Genomic DNA, 27,584 nt, shown 5'->3' with positions numbered 1-27,584 from the left:
CCTACAATCACACACAGCAAGCAAACATCATTAGAACTTTTACTTTCTTAACCAACTAGAGAATTGCGTTATTTATAACAGGCAGGAGAGAGATTTCCAGGCCACATCCATGGAGGAATCTGACCTCGCAGGTTTCCCACAAGCCAAAGGCAGTGGGTTTTTGCAAAGCTCAGTGTTGGACAGAGCACTTTGTCAAGTGGAGGGCTGGCCTGGGAGCCGGTGGAAGTGGAGAGATTGGGAAAATGCACCCATGGGTGCACCCACACTGTGAGGGCCGCTCCAAGGGCATCCCCTGCCACGCACAGGACATGGGCACTGCCATACTGTCCCTGCCATACTGACAACACAAATGCTGCTCCAGTGTCATGCAAACGCCTCTGGCTAGTTTGTTACTCGGCACTTTTTCCCCCCTCTGGTATCCTTCTTCCTTCAGCGAGCCTACAGTGTGCTGGTTGATGTTAGCCATGCAGTAAATGGGCAGGCATGACAAGCATTCCAATTAAGGGAACTCTCCGGGCTATTATCAAAGCGTGATTTTCACCCATAGAAATGAAGCAAGTGTTACTTGTTTTAGTCAGAAGCGCTGGTGGCCAAAGGAGCGGGTGCATGTGCTTGCGGCCTGTTTTGTGTTACTCTTGGATCCTTTGAGCTATGGGTTCTGGACTGTAAGGGGGGTTTGTGCTGCTTTGGGACAGAGGAGAACTTTCTGGGCTTTTGTCATGGAGTTCCTTTACCTTTAAGAAAGTTAAAGTTGCTGGGGTGTCCTGGGAGTCTTTTCTCCTGACCAATTATCGGTCATTGCTGAGAATTGACAGCAGTTTTAGCCATTGAAAAGTAGAATCAACTTGTGAACCCCACCTTAAAGTGTACACCCAGAAGTCTGTAGTGGCTTCTTTGTTTCCTGGCTGTGAAGGGTGGCGGAGCTCCAAGCCTCCCGTTCCCTGCCCAGGCCATGCGGCCTGGGTGGGGAGCCGGGCTGAGTCTGCCGTTCTCCCGGCCGGGAGATGGGGCCTGCGGGGCTTGCCCCGGGCTGAGCCGGGCCGGGCCGGTCCCTGGCTCGGCTGCAGTTTTTGCTGTGACTGAATTCACCAGAGACTGCCGAGTAAAGAAAGGAAAAAAGCTCTGGACCTGCGGCAGGCTGAGACAGCAACCACACTGCAGAGCAGCCATGAAGAATCTTCTATCAAAGACAGCTCCAGCTGCTGCTCCGGCAGAGATCACAGAACCATCTACAAAAGCCTGGGCAAGATTTTAACTCTTTCTTATCCAGACGAAACTTGCGGATTAATCTTTTCATCCAGAGAGAGAAAAGGAGAGTAATCAACATGAAAAGAGACTTTATAAACTACTAGTGGCAAGAAAGAAAAGAGACTTCAAGAAAGGTAGAGAATTAAGGAGATGCTTTAATTAAGCTGAAATATCTTTCTGTTAAAACTATGGAGATGGACAATGAAGTCCTGAGAAAAACCCCTTTAATTCATAATAAAGTATGGAGAGGAATAAGGTGTTCAAAGTGTAAATTTGAGTAAAAAGTGAAGTAATTGTGGTATAGTGAAGTGCTGAGAAATTTGAAGCCTTGAGAGGCAATGAGAAAAACTGTTTCTTAGTGAAGCTCACAGAAGCTGATGAAGAATACTTTTTTGCCTTTGACTAACTTATCCTTAAAAATGCTATCTTCAAACTCATGACCCATAACACATTTCAGAGTGATGTGGAATGGGAGGGGTGGGCTTTAATAACAGTAGCTCTGAGCAGCTGATATCAGAGAAACGAGAAACTATAACAAAAATAGTTTTCTTGTGACAAACTCCATAAATTAACAGAAAGGAACTTCTGTTTCTCTACAGAAACTGAGGAAAAGACTATAAGAAAATTAGAACTGTTTAAACCATCAAAATTATAAAGTTTTGTCTCTGTTGTCATGTGAACGAAAGAATAGTGAGCAGTGAGAAATGAAAAGGTTTTTCTAAAAGTTTATTCTGGTGTTCTTATTCTTGTAGTTTGTCAATAAACTTTTCTTTATTCCTTTTAAGTTTTATACCTGGTTTGCTCTTATCTTAATCCATATCTCACAGCAAGAAATAAATAATCCTTTTTTTCCCCTTTTTGTTAATTACTGGTTCAAAACCACGACAGCTTTCTTTTGCGTTAGCTGCGGAGAAGGTTCTGTTACTATGCATAAATTCACAATAGCGGCTGCTATTGTGATGTCAGCGGAGGGCTGCCACGTCACAGCGTGGTCAGGGGGAGGTTGCCCTGGTGCACGCACAGCGTCAGCGTCCAGAGCGGCTCTTGGCGTGCTCGTTGCAGGAGGACCCTGTGTTGAGGTGTTCTCAGGCAACAGTCTGTGCCCTGGAAAGGGAGTCTTTTTCTTTTGCCTGCCATTGTACGAGTCTGTGGACTCGTGTAGGCATCCTTTTGTTTCCCCTGCGGTTGTAGGGTCTGCAGACACGTACAGGTGTCCTTGCTTTTTCCTTTTTTGTTGTACGATCTGCAGACTTGTGCAGGTGTCTTTTGGTTTTTCCTTTCTTTTTGTACAGCCAGCGGATTGCTGCACGTGCCCTTTTTTTTCACTCTTTTCCTTGCACGGTCTGTGCAAGTAGGATTTTTCTGCTTTTGTTTTCAGGCCTGCGGACTCGAGCAGCCCTGCTGAAACAATGGAGCAATTCCGCAGTGCTGTCGGCAGGGCTTTTGCATCAGTGTCATCCTGCAAAATGTTCAAAGGCCTGAGGCGTAAGTAGAGGCTTTTTCCTTGGGGCAGCACATTGGAACAAAAGTGCCATAAAGATGCCGTAAGTTTGGTAAAGCTCTTGCCAAGAGCTTCAGCTGGAAAGGGGATGTCTCTTGGCCAGTAGAGTGTGGACAACTTCCAAAATGCAGAGAGGAGAAAAAGGCTGCTTTAGCTGTAAGGGTGAACAGCAGGCTACATGGCAGACACGGGCTGCTAAGGCACAATTTGCATTTCGCAGCCAAGTTTCTAGTTCCTTAGTGGCAAAGCCAACTCAGGTAGGCACAGCCTAGCGTACTGCCCTGTAGTCTTGCTTGCTGTGCTAAAGAAGGGCTGCTCCTGGAGGGAGGTTGTGAAAGGAAAATGCTTTCTGCTTGGGGGACCTTTTTCTGTGGGATACCCCAGCACAGACAGTTTTCCACCAGCACCTGGTTCATTTTCTGTTGTCTCCGGCAGGTTGCCTCAAACGTGGAAGGAATAAAGTCCATTGTTTGGTGAGTGAGAAGGACACCCTTGACATTCCTGGTGTCAAAGAATGATGGAGCAAGCTGTGGGCTTGGCCTGGTGCAGTCTAGTGCCAGCCTGGCAGGCCAAAAGAAAGTCCACTTCAGCGTTTGAATGAGCACTACCAATAGGATTCCATCAGTTTCCTCCTTTTCCATTGAAGAAGTTTTAACTAATGGAAGTCAAGTTTGCAGACAGGAGGCTGCACGCCAATTGTAGCCAGGTTAAAATATCTCCCTCAGAAGCATGTGCAGCCCCGGCCAAACATTAGTCTCATCAGCCCACTTGAAATGAGTTCTAGTGGCTGAGGATCCCACTTCTACCCAAATTCATGACGTCTCCTTAGGACAGCTGGGGATGGAGCTCAGGAGAAACAAGGCTCTCAATGACAGCTCACTGCCTGTCCCTCACACCCCTGTCTGTCTGCAGAGCAGCACAGCAGCAGCAGAACCTTCTGTGGCTCGCCCTGTGCCTCCAGAGGCTGAAGGGGAGGCAAAGGACAACAATCCTGCGCGTGTTGTCTGTCCAGGGCCTGAGCATCCTGAGCCAGTAAGTGGTAGCTTTGGTTGGTCCAGTGCAAAGCTTTGGTGCAGTGCAGGGCTGCAAGTTTCTGATCAGGCAGCGCTTGCCCTTTATGGCTGAAGATGCTGAGGCCTGGAGTCCTGCCATGACCTGGCTCTTCAGCCCAGCCTCTGACACTTGGGAATTGGCATCTGAACTTTCACATGCCGACGTCATTCTGACAGGGACTGTGAACTTCCCTTGGTGTCAGATGAGCGGTAGCACGATGTCCTTGAGCGCTACTGGTGGGAAAGTGAGCCCCTTTGTGCCCAGTGTGTGTGCAGGCTCCCTGCTGTCAGCAGAGAGAGCGGTCCCAAGGCACAGCTCACAGCCTTGTGGGGTACGCAGGACCTACTGTGTCCTGCAGGGACCTGCCCCTCTGCACGCACTGTCTAAGTAGCTACAGTCACTGCTTTGACTGCACCCTTAACTTTGACATGACCCAAGTTTGCTGAGAAGAATCCTGAGCAGCTCTGCATGGCAGAGACAAGCCCCATCTCTGAAAGGCTGGAACACAGTTCCTGTTGGCTGCTCCCGAATGCTTGAGATCCTGAGGGGAAGCCAGCTGATCAGAACTGAGCAGGGAAATGTTCCTTGCACCTATTCAGACACTTCCATAGCAGCTCAAGGGTTATGTAGTTACTCCCATCAACAGCCCCACACAACAGCTTTTGCCTTCAGGTGAGCTGCATCTGTGCTTGCTGCTTCTCCCAGCTCTCAGGAGACTACTTCCCTGCTCCTTATTGCTTTCTTGTTTGTGCTTTTTCCCTGCCCATCCCTTGCAGGCCCCAAGACCAGAGCTTCTTGCCAGTCAGGACTCCTCGGCCCTGGCAGGAAAGGCAGAGCGGCAGAAGAGGATGGAGAGAGCACCAAGAGCCCTGGAGTTCAGGTGTGTGCTAAGCTTTCTTGCTTTCTCTGAGCAGGGCTGGGCCTTGCTGGGCTTTAGGAAGCCCAGGGTCAAAGAATGGATTTGGCTTTCTCACTGTTGAACTTGCCCAGCATAGTGAGGGAAAGGCAGCCCGTGGGCAGATCTGGCTGCCGACCGACCTCCAGCATAGCTGCCTCCTGGGACTCCCTCCTCCTACCTTGACACAAAGCATTCCAAACTGGACCAGAACAGAAGCAAGGGAGCTTCAGGCTGGGCCTAGGGACAAGCATTGAACCATAAAGGCTATCATGCAGCAGAAGAAGTGCCTCAGAGAGCTTGTGCTCATTCCACCTCTGGAAATTTGGAAGCCCAGCTGCTGGATAGAGCCTTGAGCAGCCTGTCCAGATGCCATAGCTGACCCCAGCTGCTTGGAGCTGCAGACTGGGCTGCAAGCTTTCTGGGGTCCCTGCAAGCCGTAAGCATCCCAGGATCCTTTGGTTATTGGGTTGGAACTTCATACCCATCTCCTCCCCAAGCTATAGCTTGCAGGCTCTTTCCTTCTTGCACTAGTGAAAGCAAGAGTAATTGTGGCAGTACTCATCTGGATTTCCCAAGCCTGCCTTAGGCAAAGAAGAACTTTTGCAGGTCTGGCATCCACTGGATCAGATAGAGAGGAGCGTAAGACCTAGCGGGCAGGAAGCTGTTAAGCTGATAGAAGCGGAGCTTTCTGGAAATGCTTTGTAGTTTCTGAAAGCTTATTTACTTCCTCACTGGTGACACTTTCACCGGCAGGAATGACAAAGAGTGATGTTTGGTCTAGTGGGGTCATTCCAGCATTCTCCAGAGGTGGACCTAGAGGGCTGTAGGAAGTCCCTGAGCTTGCCTTCCTTGGGACATGGTGTAGATTTGTGGTTTTGCAAGGCGACTGTTGCTATTAAAGGTTTGTTTGTCTGTCCCCTTGTCATAGATGGAAGGAGTTGGCTGCATTTGAGGGAAAGCGCCACTCCTCACCAGACAGGGCGTTTGAAGCGGCACCTGAGACAGCAGAGGAATCACAGCCGCAGAGAGAGCTGCGGAAGGAGGAAGTTCCTCTGGCAGTGACAAAGGTAACGCTCACCTTGTTCCTAGGCAGCACTTGTGGGAGAGGGAGCTGCCCTTAGCAAGACTGCCCCAAATGCTGCTTCTGGCAGCAAGCGAAGACCGAGACTGTGTTGTTGTTCTTCCTGAAAAACGGTGCCCCTCTGCTTCCAGGTTTGCCGCTTGCAGCGGCCAGCACACAGGACTCTGGAGAAGCTGCTCCAGGAGTTCTCTCGCCAAGGGCACACACTGTCCCAGGTGTGCAAAGAGAAGGCAGTGCTGGCACAAGAGAACGCTGCCCTACAAGCCCGACTGGCAGCCACCGAGCGGGACCTACGAGGCCTTTTGGAGCAGCTGGCAGAGGCCAGGTAAAGGCAGGGAGGAGACCCAGGGTGGGCCATTCTTGAAGGTCTGGAGTGACAAAGGTGCTGAGCGTTATGTTAGGATTTATTGGCTCCTGTGTGCTCTCCAGATGTTTCTCGGACAGAGAAGCAAAGAGACATGAGAAAAAAGAAAAGCATACTGTGGCCTGAATGGTCTTTCTCTGCCAGCTCAAGCTCTCACAGCTCTTTTTGAACACCCGCTTGGAACCCTTTGCACATTCCTGTGACAAGTGCAAAGCAAGCCAGCTTGGTACTGAATTTTGTACCAGGGAAACAGTGCAGATGTCTGCTGAAACCGGACCTTTCCCTCTGCTTTTGGTTTCTTCATTGGTGCATCTGAACGTCAGTACTTCCTTGCCCAGCAGTTTGACACGATATTTTCAGAATTCAAGGCTCCTACGTGTGAATGTTGTGAGTAGGGATCTGACACTTGGGGTGATGCTGGACGTTCATGCTGAAAAACTTGAGGCCCTTCTGAGCTAACTCTTGTGAGGAGGTATGGTGCAGGACCTAGAGTTGCTTACAAGCAGCAGCAGCAGCAGCAGCAGAAGGGAAAGAAAGGCCTTGTGCTTTCTTGACAGTCCCTGGGGATTCTTGCTGAGCACTGACTCTTGCTCACTTGTCCATTCAGCTCTGGAACCTGTCAAGGTCACTCTGGCTGGTCTCTCTTCTTTTTAAAGAGTGCCAAAACATTTTGGGCAGTGCAGACTTCTTTAGCCAAAATTAAAGGTAGCAATTGTTCTTATTCACGAAATTCCAGTAATTTAAATGGCAGGATACATGCCCCTCCTCCCACATAGTTCATTTTCAGATAAAAGCCTAGTTCTGGTTTCTCTCTGGTCTTCGTGCTGCTAGAAGCTGCAGCTCTCATGTACGGTTCAGTGCATTCCTTTAGTCCCTTGAACTTAGAGAGGGTCTGGAAAATGAAGTATCTCTTACGTACACCATGAATGGCATAAAACGTGGATGAAACAGCCAGGAGAACATGGTGCTCTGTCCCCCTGCAGAGTGACTTGGAATTGCAGATGAGCTGAGGGCTGTGAGCAGAGGCTGGCCTTTTGCTTGTTGCTAGAGATTTTGTGGGCACAGCCACCCATGTGGGATATGGGAGGGAAAAGCAATTAGAGCTTTGGCTGCTGAGATCAAGCTCAGCTGGGCTTTCTGTGCTGGGCTAGGTCGCGGGGAAAGGCTGGCCATTCTCCTGGAAGGGTCTGCTTTGCTATTTGAAGTGGTAGAAATAGTCTTGCTCTATCTGCGTTTCCATACCAGCTGTTCTCCATACTCAGCTGCAGGGATCTTAAGGCACTTTCTGGAAAAACTGCCCGTGTGTGCCAGGAACAATTTGTCCTCATCTTCACAACTTGTAGGACAGAGAAGGAGAGCTTGCAGTGCAGCCTGTTGGCAGCTCAGCAGCAGGTGTCAGAGCTGGAGATCACCAGGAGCCGTCTGGAAGGCCAAGTACGCACAGCCATGCAGGCCAAGGAGCTGATACTTGGTGAGAGCCTCGTGCGCTTTGTTCCTGGTGATGGCCCTGCCTAGTGCAGTTGCTCCAAAGGCAGCTCTGTCGGCAGGGCTTCCGCGGAGTGAAGGGGCTGGGGGCAGGTCCCTCCTTGCCTGAAGCTGAAAGGGGTGAAGTTCAGCAGAGTCTCTGACTGCTGTTGTTTGTCATGTTTGCAGAGGATGTCAGGGGCCTTCGTTGTGAGCTGCAAGCTGTAAGATCTTTCAGCAAGCAGCAATGTGACGAAATGGCTCAACAGCTCCGCTTGGCAGAAGAGCAGTTCAGCAAGGCTCTGAGAGTCTGGCAGTCTGCTCAGGAGGAGGAGAAAAGGAAGCTCCTACAAAAACAGGTAGGAAGCAATACACACCTGAACTTTTCAGGCAAGCTTGGTGGGCTGGCTTAGCAGAATAGTAGCCAGAGAATGGGACATGGCCGCAAGCCTCTGCGGCAGGCCTCACCTTGCTGGGCCAGGCAGCAGAGGGCTTCAAGGGCTCAGACTTGAAGGGCTGTGAATGCCCAGAGGAGGGTGCTGGGGCACCGGAGGCAGCCACGGTTTCAGGGAGGGCATGAGCCAAGCTCCCCTGGAGGCTGGGTGGTCGCACACAAAGCACGGCAGCGAAGGGGCAGGACCTTGCTGATGCCCTCGTACCATGCAGCAGTCTGCTGACCTTGCTGCCAACTGCAGTCCCAGCAACTGCCTTCCTTGCTTTCTGTCCTTGCACGGTGGACAGAGGTCTTCCCTTTGGGCTTGAAGCATACGCAACAGGCCCCGTGTTGCTGGTATTTCAGCTGGTGGCCCGTCTTGTGACTCCGGCACTGGGGTGTTGGCCTCCTCCTCATTCTGCAGCCCACCTGCAGCTTTTCCTTGATCAAAGGGTAGGGGACTTTGAGACGAGAGCCTCTGAGAACAGGCAGAAATCCTGAGGAGAGAGGGGCCTGAGGAAACAGGCAGCCGTCAGAGTGGGGAAGGAAGGTGGCATCTCCTTTCCTTCCAGCTGCTGACACTCCTCCAAAGTTTCTTGTCAGGACAGAAGTGCTGGAGGGCACAGAGCCACTACTGTGCACTCAGCAGCAGGGGGCTGTGGGAGGGATGAAGCTTCCATTGTTTTCTTTGGGGAGCATGGCTGGGACTTCATCTGGAAGTGTCTCTTCCTCTCATCAGGAAAGACGGCTGAAACAACAGCGTTTGGAGGCGCTGGAGCAACGGGAACGCTTCCTGGCAGAGGTACAGAGGGAGCGGGAGAAAAGGCTGCTTGAGATGAAGCAGGAGATTGCCATTATGCAACCTGAAGAAGGAAAGATGGGAACCAGGGCCAGTCAAGATGCAAAGAGAGTGCCAAGAGAGTTTGTGTATTGTTTTGGACTCCTCTGGGCTCCTTATGGGCACTGCTTCTCCAGACACTGTCTGTGTGGGTGGGATTGTCTCTTAGCTGGCCCTTGGTAAACAGGAGAAGGAGAACAAATTGCTTTTGGAAAGCGTGAGCACATCAGTCTTGGTTGCCGCACAGGTGGTGGGTGGGAAGTTTAAAGGCGTCTTCTCTTTGTTGCTGTGCAGCTCCAGCGCCAGAAGGCTGCTCATTTAGACAAGGTGTACCGCCTGCAGCGAGAGCTAAGCCAAAGGCAGCAGCAGGTAGAGCAGCTGAGGCAGGAGCTGAAGGAGGAGCGAGAGAATGGGCAGGTGAGCCTGACAAGCCAGGTAGCAGAGGGAAGGGCAGTAGCAGGGGCTTGAACTGTAGATATCAGGAAAGGGGAGGCAAGGACGACTGCAAGCAGGGAGCCTGGCAGGCTCCAGGGCTGAGCACCAGGAAGAAGAATTAGGATGGAAGGCTTAGAGCTGGGTAGAGCAGCAGAAAAAAGTGGCTGAAGTGAAGTGCTTTTGAGACTGGAAAATGAGAAACGTGAGCGAGATGGCAAGTGCTAGTAAGAATTTTCTTGACAACATATGAAGAACAAACTGCAGGCAGAGCTGCAGGAAGCTCAGAGGAAGATGAAGGCAGTGGAAGAGAGGCACAAAGAAGAAATGGAAAGGATGCAGAAGATGCTGCAGTACAGGCTGGCAGAAGAAAAGCCAGTGAGTGAAAGAGCAGTAGGCAGCACTGCAGTCATGCAACAAGAGGTCCCTCCTCTTGTCACCTCACCCCTGCGGAACAGCATGGGGGGATGGGGGCCATGCCTCTGGCTGCCATGCTCTCTGGTCTCCATGGCAGCTGCTCAGAAGGACACTTCCTGGGCCACTGAATGCCTGGGCAGCAGGGCTAGTGCTTTGGCCCTCAGCAACCCTCTGAATGTATTCCTGCTGGCCTCCTAGTGCTCACTTGGTTTTGTGAGAGGTTTCTTCAGGTCACCATGGTGACCCACACAGATTCTGAACAGCTTGTCCCTGTCCATGGTGAATGCAGTCTACAGCACAGGCTGAAATTGAAAGCTGCTCTTTCCCTTTCACTGTCTCTACTAGGGCTGGCTGTGACAAGCTGTCGTCTCTGGCTGCTTACGGGGGTTTGACTTGGGGTGGAAGAATTGACAGCTCAGCTTGCAGCCTAACCCAAGTGTTGTTCCTAAGGGCTCGCCTTTAAAGTGTGCTGTCTGGGGCATCTCTGCCACTCACCTTTCTGACACCAAGACATTTCTTGCCGCAGATGGACGTGGGCTCTGCCATTGAAGATGCATCTGCAGCAGCATCCTCCGAAGAAGCCTCCTTTCCACAGCCTGAAGAGCTGAGCGTGAGCAGTTCCCCCTGTTCAGGCCAGGAGGCAGAGCAGCTGTGCCAGGATGGAGAGAAACAGGGCTTGGAGCAGCTGAGTATGTCCTGTGCATTCTTTGTCCGGATGAGCAGTGTATTGATGTGTGTGTCCCTCAGCACGTTCCTCCTCCCTCTGGGGTCAGACACACAGTTTGGACCCCCTACAGACGCCATAGTGGTGCTTGGAAACAGACAGGGAGAAATTTGGGGCACTCCTTTTGCTTTTCAGGGCAGCTGGGAGTGGGAGTGCTTTGCCTGAGCTTCCCTGTGCAGTAAAGGCAAAAGCAGGGATTGTATCCCAATCAGCAGAAGGCTGCAACCCAGCAAATGGCGCAGTCAATGTGTGTGTGCTGTTCTGGCCAAACTGATCAGAGCAGATGGCTTCCAAATTCCCTTTAGACTCCTGCCTTGTCACCAGTCACTGGAGACCAAATACTCCAGAGAAATGGATTGGCTGTGTGGCTGATTTCCTATTGCTGGTGTTTTTGTGACTCTTAGTACTTCTACCATTCCTTCTTCAGTTTGTTTGGATAAGAATTCTCCATTTTGCTTGGCCCAACCTCCTTGGAAAGAACGTCAGGTGACAGCACCAATAAGAGTGGAAGAGGTCTTTTAGTAGGCCTCAAAAGTTAAAATATTCTGTTCTTAGAAAAGTCCCTAGGAATCAGAGAGGAAGTGCTGTTTCTAAAATGCAGCAAAACAAGAAAAGAGAGGATACTTTTTTTACAATCCCTCTTTGATATTTTAGCTGTTTGCTTGGGACGATGCATTAAAGAGACACATCTATGTGGTGCAGTGAGATAAAACTGCCCTGCAGGCAGTTCTCAGGAGGAAGCCTGCAGCCCCTCTGCTGCATGTTCCTCTGGTACCACGGTGCCACTTTGTCACAGCTAATGCCCAGCTGGTAAATACTCTTGGAAAGCCAAGCCCTGGCCTTCATCCCTGCACAGATCATACTCTAGGAAAGCACAGCAAGGCCTTGGTGACTCTGCAGTACAACCAAGTTGCTTCTTGCACTTTATAGCTGCCAGGGCAGGGCTGTCAGAGAATAACTGGTCCAGTACAGAACAGAGCCCAGTTTACTCAGTGTCTGCCATCAGCTGCTGGGACAAAAGGGGCACTGATCTGCTCCTCCGTGGGTCTGAACTCAATGACAGTCATGGTCTGTCTTGAGTGGGGTCAACAGCTTGTAACGGGGCTCGGTCTGGCTCTGGCCTCTTCTCAATGGTTGTCAGTGGCCATTCGTTGGCTCTGCCAAGCTCTTTGTCATGTCTTCCCTGCTGGTGTGATGGCTGGTGTGACTGCAGAGGCTGGAGCCTTCCTGAGCTGTGAGACTTCAGCTGCCTCCCCACTGCTGCAGCTTTGCCTGGACTCATGAAAGGATCAGCATCTCATTTGGGCAGCTGTCTGCGCCACGGCAGCGCCCGAGGAGCGGCGCTGTCCTTGTTACCCGTCTCGGCTGTGCCCATTTGGGAAGATGGGACACGTGGACGGTCTTCAAGAGGTTGAGTCCAGTGCAAGTGACTGCTGCTCCCCAGGCTGAAGACAAGCAGTTGTAATTCTTCACAAAATGGGGAATGGGCAAAATCGTCTTCAGAACTTAGCCTGCTCATCCATGAAGAGGGCCCTAATTCTAACAGCAATTGCTCTTGGTTATAGCATCAGCTGCTGTTCTCTACAAGTGGCAAGGCATTCCTTAGGCAAACTGCTGAGAGGTAGAGAAAGTCCCCTCCTCTGCTGGAATTCACTTTGCAATATTCCTTCTGCTCTGCAAAAAGCAGCTGCACATAAAAATTCCTCCCAGATCCCAGGCTGCATTTGGTCTCTCACGTCGGAAAGCTTTTGTTCAATCTCACAAGAGTCTATATTCCTAAGGAAATGAAGGCTCATGGTTTTTCAGGTCACCTTCCCGGTTGTAAATGACAACCACTTGCCTTGGTGTCTGTTCTTTTCTGATCTCTGTCTGCTCTGAGGGTTTCTCCATGGGCTTAGTTTCCTTTCAAGGTAACCCTTCAAAGGAGCGAGGAGAATCAGACTCTGTGCAGGCCATGTGTGCTGCAGAGCTGCCTGTCTTGCTACAGAGCTGCTGCTGTTGTTGTTCTTGTTGATGTTATTGTTAGCCAAGCAACCATAAATTGCCCAGAGCCCCAGAGAGTGGAGCTGAGTTTCAGATGTCCTGGAAGTCGGTATCTGTGTTTTGAAGTTTGCTTTTTGCATTTTGTTTCTTTCAGGGAGTGTTGTGAGCGTGGCAGATCCAAAAAAGAAATACACTGGATGGAAATTTATTGGCAGTGGGTGAGTGCAGCCAGTCTTACTTCTGCAGAGGCATGGGCCAGCTCTTTTGCTGGTGCAATATCAAGTGGGAAGTCAGGCAAGCTGCAAGCATCTTCACACCCCGGCTTTAGATTGTCCCGGTCTCAGTACTGATCACAAGGCATCATCAAAGGTAACTGGATGCTGACAATGTCTTGCCTGCCACAAGAAGCAGGGCCTGGAAGCCCTCCTGTCCCTCAAGCGTGTGGCACCAGTTTGCTTATTTTCCTAGGAGACATGGTTTTGTATGATTCCAAGGAATACGGCCACACTGATGAAAGAAGAAGAACCTGAGAGAGCAGCTTCCCACCTGAAGCTGTTGTCAGGTCACTGCTCTCAGTAGCATTTCCTTCCAATCTTTTGCTGAAAGCAATATTCCATGCTCAGGACAATAAGAAAGGCTGTGTGGTGTTGCCTGAGTTTGGCAGATGGAATCAAAAGAGAGCGGTGAGAAGGCCCAACAGGACTTTGTGTTTCATTGCCTGGAAAGGAACGCCACAGGCACAGACCCAAGAAGGAAAAGGCCAAGAAAACCCCTGCATCCATAATCTAGTGTGTACATTTGGGATTGGCAGTAGCCCTTTTTCTTCCTGTTGGACTGAGCTTTGCTCTAGGACACGCTGCATGGCAGAGGACTGCTGGGCTGCTGTGCTATTGGCTGAAGAGGGGACAAAGCCCCGTGTTTTAGAGACAGTCCAGGCTGCAGAGAGCTCCTGCCTGAGCTGCCTTTCACTTCTCAGCACTGAACAGCTTCTCTGTTCTTGTCACTGTTCTGCTTCTAGGGGATTTGGAACCGTTTATAAGGCCTTTGACGCTGCCACAGGACAAGCGGTAAGTGCCAAGAGCCCATGCAGATTTTGCTGCTCTGGAGTGCTTTTCCTTGCAATGTGATCTGACGCCAGAGCTTTGGGCTGCCTGTCTTTGCTGCAAAGGCTGTCCCACACAAGTAGGCTGCTTAGAGCCTAGAGGCAGGCTAAAAATTTCACTCTGGTGAGACTCGGTCTTGCATCCTGAATGAATGCAAGGATAGCAGTGTTGTCTTTCAGAGAAGGACACACTAGCTTGGACTTACTGGATAAATATGCCTAGATTAGCTGATGGCAACAGCTGTCATTCTGGCCCAATTCCTCTCAAGGCCACGTTCAGACATAGACAGGATTTCCCTTTGCATTCCATCATGTGGTTTGGTTTGAAAAATATAATGCAAGACCTAAGGAAGGAGAGATCTTGTCTGGAGCACAGCTGACTGTGTTTCGCTCCTGGGACACCTGGTTCACACACACACACACACAAACGCATGCATGCACGTCAATGAGAAGGAGCTGATGAAGAGCCTTACATAATACAACCTTGTGCTGGTCCTGTGTCGGTGACATTCCTTTATAGTGATGCTGTTTGTAGTGAACAGACATGGTGGTGTCTTGGAGAGTCCCACTGCTCTTTGGGGCTGAAAGTCCTGAATTCTCCTTTCTGGCTCTCAGCAAATACAATTCCATCTTCCTGGTGCCTCCTTATCCACCTGCCGTGCTCAGGAACCACACTTGGAGGGAGGTCTACAAGGCATCCAAAAGCCCTAAACCCCGCTTATAACCTGGGCTGTATGCACAGTCTACCACAGAAAGGATGATTCGATTTAAAACCCACAAAATAATGACAATCTAAGCCGTGTTCAAGAATGTTCTTCAGAGATGCAAACTCCAAACTGAAGCTGTTAGCATGTGCTAGGATTGTAACTTTACTTTGAGTCACCTTGGAGATCTTTTCTAGACAGCATTTTCTCTGTAATCGAGGTGTGTATTTACTTTGGGGCACAATCCCAAATGGCAGCAGTCTCTGAAAAGCTGATCAAAGCCCCTAGAAATGCTAATGTATTTCCAGTGGTTTCAATTTATTTGCACGGGGAGCAAAATTGCTTTTGGCTTGCAAAACATGTGTAAATGATAATAGCAGTGGTGATAAACTAAGTCGATTAGCGAAGTCTGCAGGTGCAGAGAGGGTTGTTAGCGCTTTGTAGCTGATGGTTTAGAGATTCCTTTTTTACCAGGGTGACAAGGCATCCTGGCCTGCCAGCATGCAGACAAAGAGGCTCTTGTAATGTCTGTTCCTAATGGCTTTCAACATCATTCCAGGTGGCCATAAAGAAACTCGATCTCCAGCACCAGGGCTGCAAGCAAGTGATGAAAGAAATCCTGGTCATGAGGGAAATGAAGAACCCCAACATTGTCACCTACCTCGAAAGGTAAGCAGTTCTGGTATTTTTCTAGGAATGTTTGTTTCCATGCTTGCAAGGCAAAGGTTTAAAAGCTCTTTACTCACTGGCAGAAAATTGATCTTGCCATTAACATCCATCCACTCCTGAGCAAGGCATGGCAGGAGATTGCATTTTGTCCCCATGAATGGTTGCTGGCATAAATAGCTTGAAGATTGTCCCCAGAAACCTGTCTCTCTTACTGTGCCAGCAGCCTGTGTGTTGACTTGCTGCATGTTCTTTTGCTGGTTTGGGGCTGGATTTTTTCCAAGGTTTGGAGGAGAAGTGCTGAGAAAGCATCACAGAAATTATTTCCCTTGCGCTGTTCCCGCTGTTATCCACTGCCTTGCAGGCCAAAAGAGTAGGCTGGGAGATACATAACTTTCCAGGGTTGAAATTGGTTTTGCCCTTTGTGACTGTCCTTTATGCACATTTTTCCAAAGGGTTTCCCCATTGCTGCAAACCTGCCTGCCCTGAATAAAAGCTGTGAAAACTGTGTCTCCTTGTTGCTGGAGATAATGGTGCAATTTGTGTATGAAGATGAAGAGGTAGATGCTGGGATGTGCCCACTTCCAGATTTATCTTTGCCATCATAAAAATGCCTTTTTTCCCTGCTTGCCACCTAAGCCATCTCCTTTGCTGCAGATGTGCCTTTGTCATTTGGAAGGCACAGGCTGCCAGCAGTGGATAGCCTAGGTGCAGTGCGTCTTCATTTTATTCTGTCTTCATTTACCAGTGACCTGGAAACAAAACCCAACCTTAGGCTTTTCTTCCAAAAGGCAATTGAGCTGTGCACGTTCAGCTCTGTGCTGTTGTTTTCATCTTCCAGCTACCTTGCCAATGAGGCTGTGTGGCTGGTGTTGGAGTACATGGATGGAGGCTCCTTAGCTGGTGTGCTCCGGATGAAAACAATGGCTGTAGGACACATAGCAACTGTCTGTCGGGAGGTAAGGAATCCTTCTGCTTGTGCTTGGCATGCCTTGGACAGGCTCGACCTATGAAAGTGCTGCTGAGTGAGTGAGTCCCTGTTCAGAGCTTTCTATCTGTGTTGATCTTATGCTACAGAGAAGAAAGAGCATCTGGACTGAAGTGCCTGCTGGTGTCCCTGCCCTTACTATAGTCTCTTCTTTACTCTTATCTACCATTGTTGAACTCCTCATCTCCTTTGCCCTTTTCTTTTCTGTTCTGCGCTTTGCCTCTCCTAGCCTTTGTCCAGAACCTTCCTGCATTGCCTTCTTTGCCTGTAAGTGCAAAGGTGCTGGTGTCTGAATTTTAAAGCTATGGCAAAGCCAAAGAGAGACCCACCTCTCACAGGTCTCAGCTTCAAAGGATGGCATGGCCCCCACCATGGTGCTTGCCACTGAAAGCTGACGAGTGAGCTGCTTCTGAGTCTGCTGCCCAGGCAGCCTTATAACCCTTGTCCTCCAGTCTCCCACTCAACAGGGATCCCTTGGGAGCCAAGGCAGGGACTTTTTCTCTTTTGGCAAGCTCTTGTTTGTCCTGCGGATGGGGAGAGCACATGCACTGCAGCAGCGCTCATTGCCACTGGCTTTGCAGGGCACAGTCTTGAGCAAGGACTGATGTTTCCTGCTCAGCAACTAATATGCTTCCCCTTGGAAAGATCCTGCTCTCCTAGGGCTGCAGCAGTGAGCTCTTACTCCTGCCAGTACTCACTGCTCCTTTGAGATCTGTGAATCTTCAGGAGCATTTTCCTTTTGCGTGTGATGAAGTCAAATCAGGCTAACTTTTGGTCTCCTCTTTCTTCTTTCTCTCCCAGTGCCTGAGAGGCCTGGATTTCCTTCATGCCAACAACATCATCCACAGAGACATCAAAAGTGGGAACATCCTTCTGGGCCTGGATGGCTCTGTCAAGTTGGGTGGGTATTCCTGGTCAGGCACAGCGCTCGGGGGAGCCGGTGTGGGGCTGCTTCTGAGTGGCTGCCAGGTGCCCAGCAGTGGTGCTGGTGAGAGTGCACGGAGCACTCCTGCAAGCTCAGGGCACTGCTGCAAGGTGCTGAGAGGTCTAGAGAGCAACAAGGCGTCAGGAGTGACTTTGGCTAGTGTGTGTCCTTTCCAGAGGGAGGGAGGTTCAATGTAAACCTTCAGGTGAACGAGGAAAAACCACAGTGTGAATGGTGGTGAGTTTGTTAAGCGGACAATTCCCAATTTGTGTGGCTGCAGTCCTGAGGAAAGAGAGCACAGCTGCTTTTCCAGCTCAATACAGCACTGCATCCTGAGACTTAGAGTGAGGAACCCTTTGCCTTGGTTTCCTACTTCAATCAATGTTTGTTTGTTTTTCTCCTCAGCTGATTTTGGCATTTGTGTTCAGTTCATCCCTGAGAAAAGAAAACCAAGGGCGAGGGCCGGGACCGCTCGCTGGATGGCACCCGAAGTTCTGAGGGGAGTGCCATACGGCCCCAAAGTGGACATCTGGTCCCTTGGCATCGTGGGAATAGAAATGGCCAAAGGAGAGGCTCCGTATATTCGGGAGAACCGTGCCAGGGTAAGGTGCAAAGATGCTCAGATCCCAGTGCCTCCTGATCTGTCTCCGTTAGATAAAATCCCTTTCCCGCAGCTTCAAGGGATTCAAACTTTCAAGGCGACACCTGTTGGATGTTGGAATAGCTGGGGCTGCACTGGAGCCCTTTTTTCTTTTGGGAGACAAGGCTCATCTCAAAGCCCCTGCTGGGCAAGAAATTGCCACTGCAGACTGCAGCTTAAAATATGGGGTCCAGGTGAGCAATTGACACTATGGATAAAACACATCGAGTCCCATGTTTCCTTTTCCTTCAGGCTGCCTATCTGATACGCACCCAAGGAATACCAGACCTGGAAAAGCTCAACCTACACCCAGGCTTGTGTGAATTTCTGGGCTGCTGCCTGCAGATGGATGTGGACAGGCGAGGCTCTGCCAAGGAACTTCTGAAGGTACACTGCAGAGCGGCTGCAGGCCAAACAGCTGTTCCCTGGCAAACAGGGTTTGCTCCTTGGCCCAACTCTAAGGCATCAGATGGGTCGTCCCCCCCTTAGTAATCTCCACTCTGGTTGCTTTTCAAATGAAAACCAAGTAGGATCCAAGACTGGTTGAGCTAAGAAGAGACCACTGAAGGTCATCTAGTCCAAACCCCCAGCCACTGGCAAGGACATCTTCAAGTAGATCAGGTTGCTCAGAGCCCCGGCCAAGCTGACCTTGAATGTGTCCAGGGCTGGGGCACCTGCCAGCTCTCTGGGCAACCTGTGCCAGCATTTCAGCACTCTCCTGCTAAAGAGTTTCTTCCTTAGAGCCAATCTGAATGGACTCTCTTTTAGTTTCAAACCTTTCCCCCCTTGCCTCTTGCAATTGGCCCTGCTAATTAGATGTGTCCCCATCTTTCTTCAAAGCCCCTTCAATTACTGAACTTGCCTCCTCAGGGCTTGTCCTTCTCCAGGCCAAACAAGCCCAGTTCTCACAGGTGTTCCTCAGAGGAGAGCTCCCAGCTTCTGGTCATTTCTGAGGCCCTCTTTTGCTCTCGGGTGCTGTTTTCAGGTTTACCTGGTAGCGAAGGAACTGAAGCATTGCAGTGCTGGGGACGGAGGCCCACAGTGAGATTTGGAAAACACAATGAAAGGAGTCCCTGCCAAGCGCTTCTAGGTTGATCTGTGGCAAGGCAGGGACTGTGGGAGGCTGACTGTGAGCCTCAGAGGGGACTCAGCTTGTCCCTCCTGCCCCACTCTTAGAGGTTTCTGCCAGCCAAACAGGGACAGCTGAGCAGCATTTGTGCCAGCCCCGTGTGCTACCTGGCCCAGTCAAGTCAGTGAGAACCGCTGCAGCTTTGCTGCCAGGTTTTGTGTTAGACAGGGAGCTGGTGGCCAGGCCACTTCCTTGGCTGTCCCTGCTGTGGTGGAAGATGCCAGCCAGCACAGGAGGGGCAAGGCATGCTAAGGAACACACTTCTCTCCTTGCAAGCCAGAACTGAGTCTATTTGCACTTTGCTGCTTGTGTCTGTGCATTTCTGGGCACCAGAGGAAACCAGCTTGACCCTCTTAGGAGCTCAGTTTGGAAAAGAATGGTTTCTTTTGCCTTTGTCTCTTTTAATTTGGTTTCTTTTGTTTCTCTTTCTTTCTTGGGCAGCATCCATTTCTCAAATTAGCCAAGCCTCTCTTCGGCCTCTTCTGACAACCCAGTTGCTGTCATCCCTGCACCAAAGAAATGCAGGAAGCAGAGGAGATGACAAGGACCACTTCAGCACTTTGAGAACAGAGCCTCTGAGAACAGGCAGAAACCCTGAGGAGCGAGGGGCCAGGAAACAGGCAGCCATCAGAACAGGAAAGGAAGGTGGCATCTCCTTTTTTCCCCATCTGCTAATCCTCCTTCTAAACTTCTGGTTAGGACAGAATTGATGGAAGGCTCAAAATCATTGCTAATCTGCACTTTTCAGATCGGGCGGTTGTGTGAGACATGCGGCTTCCACTCTTTATTAGGGGAGCTTGGCTGGGACTTCATCTGGAAGTGTCTTCCTCCCCTCAGCAGGCAAACAAGATGGAACAACAGTGTTTGGAGGCACAGCAGCTGCTGGAGCAAGGGGAACACTTCCTGGCAGAGGTGCAGAGGGAGCAGGAGAAAAAGCGGCTTGAGGAGAAGCAGGAAGTTGCCATCATCCAAGCTACCAAGAAGAGGTATGAAGCAGAGCCAATCAAGAGGCAAAGGGTGTGAAAAGAGAGTTTGTGCGTTGTTTTGGATTCCTCTGGGCTCCTAATGGGCACTCTTCACTGGACACTGTCTGTCTGGGGGGTTTGTCTCTTAGCTGGCCCTTGGCAAAGAGTGCCAGAGAGAGCTTTGTGCCATGGGGGAGAGGGCCTCTCAGGTGAGAGGCTACCAGAGTGCAGCTCTGAGGAAGGCAGGAATGGCCTTGCTGGCCTGAAAAGAATGGGAAGGCCAGAGCTGTCTCTCAGAAGCAGGGAGGTCTCACAGGAAGGCACCTGCAGAGCCAGGCTGGAGCTGTGGGAGAGGGCTGGCTGTCAGGCTGCTAAGGGGGTGCCTGAAGCTGCTGAGGACGTCCTGTGCATTCCTTGTCAGATGGAGCAGGGTATTCACACAGTGTGTGTGCCTCAGAAGGAGCTGTACCACATGTTCCTCTTCCCTCTGGGGTCAGACAGACACTTTGGACCCCCTACAAAAGCCATTGTTGAGCTTGCAAGCAGACAGGGAGCACTTGGGACGTTCTTCTTGTGAGGGGCAGCTGGGAGTGCGAGGGCTTTGCCTGAGCTTCCCTGGGCAGTAAAGGCAAAAGCAGGGATTGTATCCTGAGCAGCAGAAGGCTGGGACCCAGCAAATGGCGCAGTCAATGTGTGTGTGCTGTTCTGGCCAAACTGATCAGAGCAGATGGCTTCCTAGATTCCCTTTAGACTTCTGCCTTGTCACCAGTCACTGGAGACCAAATACTCCAGAGAAATGGATATGTTATGTGGCTGGTTTCCTACTGCTGGTGTTTTTATGACTGTTAGTACTTCTGCTATTCCTTCTACAGATCACATGGGTCCCTGCCACATAAATCTCCACTCCAGGTGCTTTCCAAATGAAAATGAATGAAACTTGCAGGGAAACAATTGAGGAAGGAGAGAAGATGACCAGGAGCACTTCAGGATTATTTTCTCCAATGCCAGCTCACAGCCAAAATAAAAACATCTTTAAAACCCTCAAGCCAGTTGGAAGATTCCCTTCCTTGGTCTCCCTGGGAATATGGCTCCACATTTACTTTGGAATTGCCCATTCTTTCTTAAAGATGAAATGGCTCTCCTGTGGCTATTCTGGTGGGCTTTGCAACTAGGAACAGACTCCTTTCTTTAGCAACTCCAGTCTACGCTGTCTTTGGAATATGGCCCGTTGGCCGCTTTTTGCCCAGCCGTGGACTTCTGCATGAAGAAGAAAGTGCAATTGCATTTCCAGACAAAGGCAAGGAAGAGCAGGGCAGCCAAAACATCCCCAACGTCCCCCCTTTTTGTTTCTGAATGTAAAAGCAGCATCTGTCATCCTGTCTCCAGGGCCCTTGGAGACAAGTGTGTCAAACCTGGCCCTTTGACCTTCCTGCTAATTCCACAGGCCTAGCTGCTTTCAGCCACTGAGGTATCCCACTGTATCATTGGCAATGCAACAGTCGTATCCTGGAGCTGTCAAGTGGGATTACCACTGATACAGAGTCTCCAAGAGGCATGCAGGTGGTTTAGGAACTTAACATTACAACTTTGCAACTTCACTCTAAGACCAGTTTAACCTTGATAGCATGGGAAACCTAAAGAATGGGGAAAACAACTTGTCTATTTGTGCTTTTTGACTCAGAGAGACAAAATACTCAAGTCCTCTCATCATAAATATGAATGTAAATCCCAGCCATCACTGAACACAGTAGTATCTTTAAAGGGTTGTTCTAGCATTCAGCAGTTTCCGCGATATTGCAGTGGTCCTACTCATTTGCAGCAACGTATGACTCGGTAGACTAGAGAGAGCTTTTTAGCAGATGGGGGGCACAATATATTAGTAAAGGCCTGTCTGCACAAATCAGCCTCTGGAATAAGTCATAATATTAAGGGCTAAAATCCTTGAAACTTGGCTGCACAAGAGAGAGTAAAGCAAAACAATATTCTTGTGTACAAGGATAAGAATGTAAACCTGTGTGTGTTAGCCAATAGTAGCTTGCTCTGTCTGTGGACCCTGTAGAACCCTATAAGAGGTGTGTTAATAATAGAAATAAACGGTGTTCATGTTTACTTCTGTGAAGGCTGGTGAATAAACTGGCGGTTTCTCAACATCTGGCGTTTCGACCAGGGACCTCCTGCGGGCAGAGGGGCTTTGGAGTCAGTGGAGTGGATCTGGGCGTGGGAAGCCGCGGGCTTGGATCGTGTGGAGGGTTAGGTGTTCTTTTTTTTTTTTGTTTGTTTTATTTTTGTGTTCTGGCCTGCCCAGGGAATTTTTACCCATTATGTGCTGGGACAACTATGGAGGCTAGCTTTGGAGCAAACTGCAGGCCCCATGGCCTGCCAGCCTTGCCTGAGAGCTAGCCTGGGAATTTCATGGGAGGATTCAAAACAATCCTCAAAGACAGAAAACAGCCTGCAGGTGCTGTTTATCTGTTCCCGTGTTTTCCTTGCAGGAGAGGGTCAGGGGGGTAGTGAACCCCACTGACCAATGATGGTAATGTAGCACTTTACTAACCAATAAGAGTTTCCTTTCTGTACTCTCGACGAACTAGTCTATATAACATGGCTGTAGCAATAAACTAGAGATTCTCTCCTGTTCTGACTCCCTTGAGAGTCCGTGTCGTTCTTTCTGCCGTTCCTAATTAGAACGACAGACAACCTAACTACCGGTACTTAGGGGTGCTCACAAAGGACAAAGAGTGGCCAGGCCCAGGGTGGGGGAGGGAAGGGGGCAGAAAAGGAGGGTGGGGACAGTTTTTAGCTGGCTTTTCCTCGGCTTCGGGGAAGGACGTTCGTGTGCTGGGTCGCGGAGCTGCTGCGGTGGAGAGAAGGGAATTTTGCCATCACCCAGACAGAGCTGCTGCTTCTTCTCCTTCTCCCCTCTTTGTTGGTGGCCTCACACCCCCTGTCCTGCCGGGACATGTGGCAGTGCCAGGCATCGCCGTGGAGCTGCTGATACACCTCATCCACCAGCCCAGGATCTCAGCTCATCCCTGCTGTCCCATCTGAGTGTTCCTCGGAGCCCTGCAGGAGCACCGAGACTGACTGCCCGAGGGGTTTGTGAAACAAGCCTCTCCTTCATCCCGTCTCTGCCGAGAAAGATGTCACGGGGTCCCTGGTTCTGTGTTCTTGTTATTGCTGTAGTTATTGTTTGTTTGTTTACCTGGTTATACTAGTAAAGAACTGTTATTCCTATCCCCAGATCTCTGCCTGAAAGCCCCTTGATTTCAAAATTATAATAATTCGGAGGGAGGGGGTCTACATTCTTTCATTCCAAGGGAGGCTCCTACTCTCCCTAGCAGACACCTGTCTTCTAGAACCAAGACAGATCGGTACCGGATAGGCAGCCTGAGCGCGGTGAGACACAGAGCAGTTGGATGTGGAAATTCAGGCTGCTGGGAGGGACCGAGAGGCGAGAGCGTAGTAGAAGGGTCGCAACCTTCCCTCTCGCGGTTTGCCGCTGGCATGGAAGCGGAATTTGCGGCGGCGAAAAAACTGCTTCTTAGCATCCTTGTTAAACGAGGCGAAGCAGCCAGGGAAAAGGACCTGGATAAGCTCATTATATGGGCAAAAAATCGTGGGCATTTTGCAGTGCCCTCACTGCTTTTTGCAGTGGAAGAATGGATGGATGTCGGGAATCTGATGTGGGACACGGCAATCACGGGAAAGAGTTAAGACGTAGTAGCCCTCGGTTCAGTATGGAAAATTGTGTTAAATGCCTTAAGGGATATGAAGGCAGAATCCTCAGTAGCAGCAGCTGCCATAGACGCCATGGCGCTGTCCGAGACGGACGCGCCGCAGCCACCCCCCGCTGAGTCCTCTAGCTGTTTGAGTGCATTTTTCGGGGTTGGGCATGTCCGGCCAGCGAAGGGGCTTACAGGGAAGCAGTGTAGCACGGTGTCGGAACTTTTAAAATCCCAGGGGTGCACTGACGTGGCTCCGGCCACGCCCACAGAGCCTAAGCCGGAAGTTACCCTGCCAAACATGGATGTAGAAATGACGGCTCCCCTGGAAGGAGCGGGCGCCAGCTCCAGCCAGGCGGAGCCTGATACGTCAGCAGAAACGAGAGCCACAAAGTGCAAACCAAAGATCTACCCTTCGATGCCATCTACTGTTCACTGGGGAAGACTGGAGGACATCCCTCTCCCCTCCGATGATGATATCTCTATGCACTCCGACGACGGCCGGCTTGCAGCAGGAGCAGAGCCAATTGATGACAACGCTGCTTCAAAGAAAGAGCTACTGGGATGGCAACATCAAATAGAGCAGCTCGTGCAACAGCTTCAAGCTCGGATTGAACAAACCCTATGTGCGAATAAAGCACAGCCTCAACAGGAGAAAGCAGCTCTGCAGCAAACACCGAGACAACGAGCAGAGTCAGTTCAACAACTACAGGATATGTTGCGTCCTGAACCATCTGCTCCACCTTTGGAAACACTGTCAATACCACAACCTTGTTCTAGCTCTATCACCCTGGAGGAAGAGAACAGAAAACACAGAGCACAGCAGAGGAGGTCCGGCATCATTCAAGATGCAATTCTTGAGGGAGAATGGCAAGCAGCAGGGGCAGTTGCTTGTCCCATTTTATATGATCAGCAAAATCCACGTTATGAACAGCATGACTGGAAGATCTTGCAGCAAGCCAAAAAGACAGTTACTGAGCATGGCATTAAATCTGAAGCTGCAAACACTGCATTGGACTGGCTGTTCACCTCTGATGTTAACAGTCCCATAGACAGCCAGAATCTCACACGTCTGCTTTTAACTCCATCACAGCTTATGGTGTAGGAGAAGGAATGGAAAAAGTTAGCAGTTCTAGAAAACAATCGACCTCGAGATCAAAATGATGTATTATATGGACTTAATCCTGACATGCTCACTGGTTCAGGAGTTTTCAGTCATATAGCTGTACAGCTAAACTACCCTCTTGCAATGCATCATTTGTCTGCACAGCTTGCTCATCAAGCCTTTAATGCTGTGCCTGATTCCAAGCCTCATCCTTCCTTCACAACAGTACGGCAAGGCCTCACGGAACCGTATTCCCATTTCATCGATCGTCTGTCAGCAGCCCTAAAAGCTCAGAATGACATGACTGAAGAGGCAAAGCAGAACATGTTTAAACTGTCAGCTTTTGAGAATGCCAACTCGAAGATGAAGCCTATCCTCACCACACTCCCAAAGCAAGCAGATGCGGGAGACATGCTAGATATTGCCCTGCGAGTAAATCAGACGCAACAAGGACAGCTAGTGGCCAATGCTGTTGCAGAAGCCATCAAGCCAACCACAAGTCTGCTTGCTGCTGCCGTCAGTAAACTGGGAAGTGGATGCAAACCCTCCACCACACCTTCAAGCATCTCTTTTCAATGTGGTAACAGAGGGCACTTTCGAAAATCCTGTCCCGCTACTGTGTGGTGTGATCACTGTCAGTCAGACAAACATGCTACTTCTGTATGTCACCTTGCAAAAAACACGATCAAGAGCGCGAGGAGCCGCCGCGCGAGGACACAAGTTGCCGGCCCAACTCTATTCAGCAGCTCAACCCACCAGCCACCAGGGGAAGCCTGGGAATCGATTTGGCAGCATCAGTAGATGTCACACTCATTGACAGCACCATCCACAAAATCCCAACTGGAGTTACAGGACCTGTTTATTCTGTAACCAGTGCACTTGGTGCTTTGTTGATTGGGAGATCATCTGCTGGAATTGCAGGACTTATTGTTCTCCCAGGAGTCATTGATGCTGATTACACTGGTGAAATCCAAGTGTGTGCCTACACTCTAGCTCCTCCACTTACAATCAAAAAGGGAACGAGAATTGCTCAATTGGTGTTATTTCAAAAGGTGGCAACTGAGAAAGACATTTTTCGAAGTGCTCCTGGATGCGGAGCCAAAGGATTTGGGTCAACAGGAGACACAGTGGTGAATCTCGTTCAACAAATGAGTCATCGGCCAGTAATTGAAATCACCCTGTGCCACGGATCAAAGCAGCAAAGAGTCAAGATGATGCTAGACACAGGAGCTGATGACATCGTCAGCCAAGTCTGGTGGCCAAGAGAATGGCCTCTCCACAGAGCCTTAAGCTCGGTACAAGGTGTAGGAGGATACTCCACGCCGCTGAGAAGCGTACACCCGGTCCAGTTTCGATTTCCTGAAGGACAGACTACCACCTTATGTCCATACGTCATGCCTTTGCCTGGAAGCCTTGGAGGGCTCGTTGGTCGAGATGTTCTCAGCCAGCTCGGGGCAACACTAACTCTTCCCAATCAATCGCTTTTTCGGTAATTGCCACTGCTGACAGGCCGCCAACCCCAAAGATTCAGTGGAAATCTAATGAGCCTGTGTGGGTTGAGCAGTGGCCTCTACCTCAGGAGTGGCTAGCAATTGCGCATGAACTTGTCAAAGAACAGCTACAAGCAAAGCATATCCAACCATCGCTCAGCCCATGGAATACTCCAGTTTTTGTCATCCCAAAGAAGTCTGGAAAATGGCGATTGCTGCATGATCTATGCAAGGTAAATGACCAAATGTGGGCAATGGGAGCATTACAACCAGGCATGCCCTCTCCCACAATGCTGCCACAAGAATGGCATCTTCTAGTCATAGATTTGAAAGACTGTTTCTTCACGATACCCCTACAGAAAGAAGACACAGTGAGATTTGCCTTCACTTTGCTGTCAATCAACAAAGAAAGTCCGTCCCAGAGATTTGAGTGGGTGGTCCTTCCACAGGGGATGAAAAATTCTCCAACAATGTGCCAATTGTTCGTGCACTGGGCACTGACACCTGTGCGGGCCAAGCTCTCCCAGACAATCATTTATCACTACATGGATGACATCTTGTTTTGTCAACGTGATCCATTCCAAGATGAAGATCTCGCATTTATCACCGCCCAGCTCGCAGCAAAGGGCTTGGTGGTTGCCCCAGAAAAAATTCAAAAACAAGCCCCATGGAAGTACCTAGGGTGGATTTTGACATCTTCATCAGTCCACCCACAAAAATTGGAATTAATCACTGAGATCCGCACCCTTAATGATGCACAAAGGCTTGTTGGAGATCTGCAATGGGTATGATCCATTGCCGGTATCCAAAATGATGAGATAGCACCCTTAATGAGCCTTTTGAAAGGTACAGACCCGCAAACTCCAATTACTCTTTCTGCAGATCAGAAGAGCTGTCTCATTTATCTAGGGAAGAAACTGCTTTCAACACTAGCAGACAGAAGATTGCCAGATGTGCCTTTAGGACTTCTGATTTGTAACCACTCTGTTGCACCATGTGCTATCATATTCCACTGGCCTGCTTGGCAAAAAGAGAAAGGGGGAGAAGGCCCATCTAAGAGCTGTCGAGGTGCCAAGCAGCCTGCCAAGAAGATACAGTTAGTGCAATCAGCGAAGAAATGTGCAGAGCCTTTAGCGATTCTTGAGTGGATTTTTACACCATATACGCCACCAATGAGTATTTGGCAGAGGACAGAAGCAATTGCTTATCTCATCAAAAAAGCGAGAACACGAATTGTGGAAATTAGTGGCACTGAGCCGGAACACATCAGTCTGCCAATAACGGTAGAAAATTTTGAGTGGATGCTGAGACACTCAGAACCAATTCAATTAGCACTGCTCAGCTATCCTGGAACTGTACACAACAGGCAACCTAGAGACCCACGCCTGCAGTTCATCTTAAAACAGCAGTGGTTGCAACAGCCCAAAGTCGTGAAGCAGCCGGTAAAAGGCCTTACAGTATATACGGATGCAGGAAGTCGGCGGAGAAAAGCAGCCTGTACCTGGCAAGAAGGCTCGAGTTGGAGAAGTAAAACTATAGATGGAGATGCACATGACTCACTGCAGACATTAGAACTTACAGCCGTCGCATGGGCACTGTCTCATTGGCGAGACAGTAAGCTGAACATTGTATCAGATTCATTGTATGTGGTAGGAGTGGTACAACGTATTGAAGACGCTCTCATCAAGCCACCAGATAATAAGCGATTGTGT

The 27,584-nt window shown here is 49.9% G+C and overlaps 1 protein-coding gene across 1 annotated transcript; it reads left to right on the top strand.

Annotated features, from left to right (window-relative positions):
• The first annotated feature begins 4,019 nt into the window (after positions 1-4,019).
• Positions 4,020-18,506, top strand: LOC131572626 (serine/threonine-protein kinase PAK 3-like). Its single transcript, XM_058825876.1, has 18 exons — positions 4,020-4,046; positions 4,579-4,682; positions 5,629-5,767; positions 5,913-6,106; positions 7,489-7,616; positions 7,799-7,968; positions 8,782-8,844; positions 9,175-9,249; positions 9,568-9,690; positions 10,256-10,418; positions 12,591-12,654; positions 13,455-13,503; positions 14,802-14,911; positions 15,750-15,867; positions 16,698-16,797; positions 17,227-17,423; positions 17,714-17,848; positions 18,447-18,506. The coding sequence occupies exons 1-18, from the start codon at positions 4,020-4,022 to the stop codon at positions 18,504-18,506; spliced, it is 2,019 nt and encodes a 672-aa protein (XP_058681859.1).
• Positions 18,507-27,584: the final 9,078 nt, after the last annotated feature.

Source organism: Poecile atricapillus, chromosome Z (genome assembly GCF_030490865.1).
Source record: "Poecile atricapillus isolate bPoeAtr1 chromosome Z, bPoeAtr1.hap1, whole genome shotgun sequence".
Classification (NCBI taxonomy): Eukaryota; Metazoa; Chordata; class Aves; order Passeriformes; family Paridae; genus Poecile; species Poecile atricapillus.
This window is presented reverse-complemented; position numbering and strand designations above follow the sequence as displayed.

What these genes read in the sequence shown, in the direction of transcription:
- LOC131572626 (XM_058825876.1), top strand. Translation starts at nt 4,020, where the DNA reads ATGTCCTTGAGCGCTACTGGTGGGAAA. An exon ending in GGAAGCTCCTACAAAAACAG is followed by an intron (nt 7,969 to 8,781) that starts GTAGGAAGCAAT and finishes TCCTCTCATCAG; the next exon opens with GAAAGACGGCTGAAACAACA. An exon ending in GGGAACGCTTCCTGGCAGAG is followed by an intron (nt 8,845 to 9,174) that starts GTACAGAGGGAG and finishes GTTGCTGTGCAG; the next exon opens with CTCCAGCGCCAGAAGGCTGC.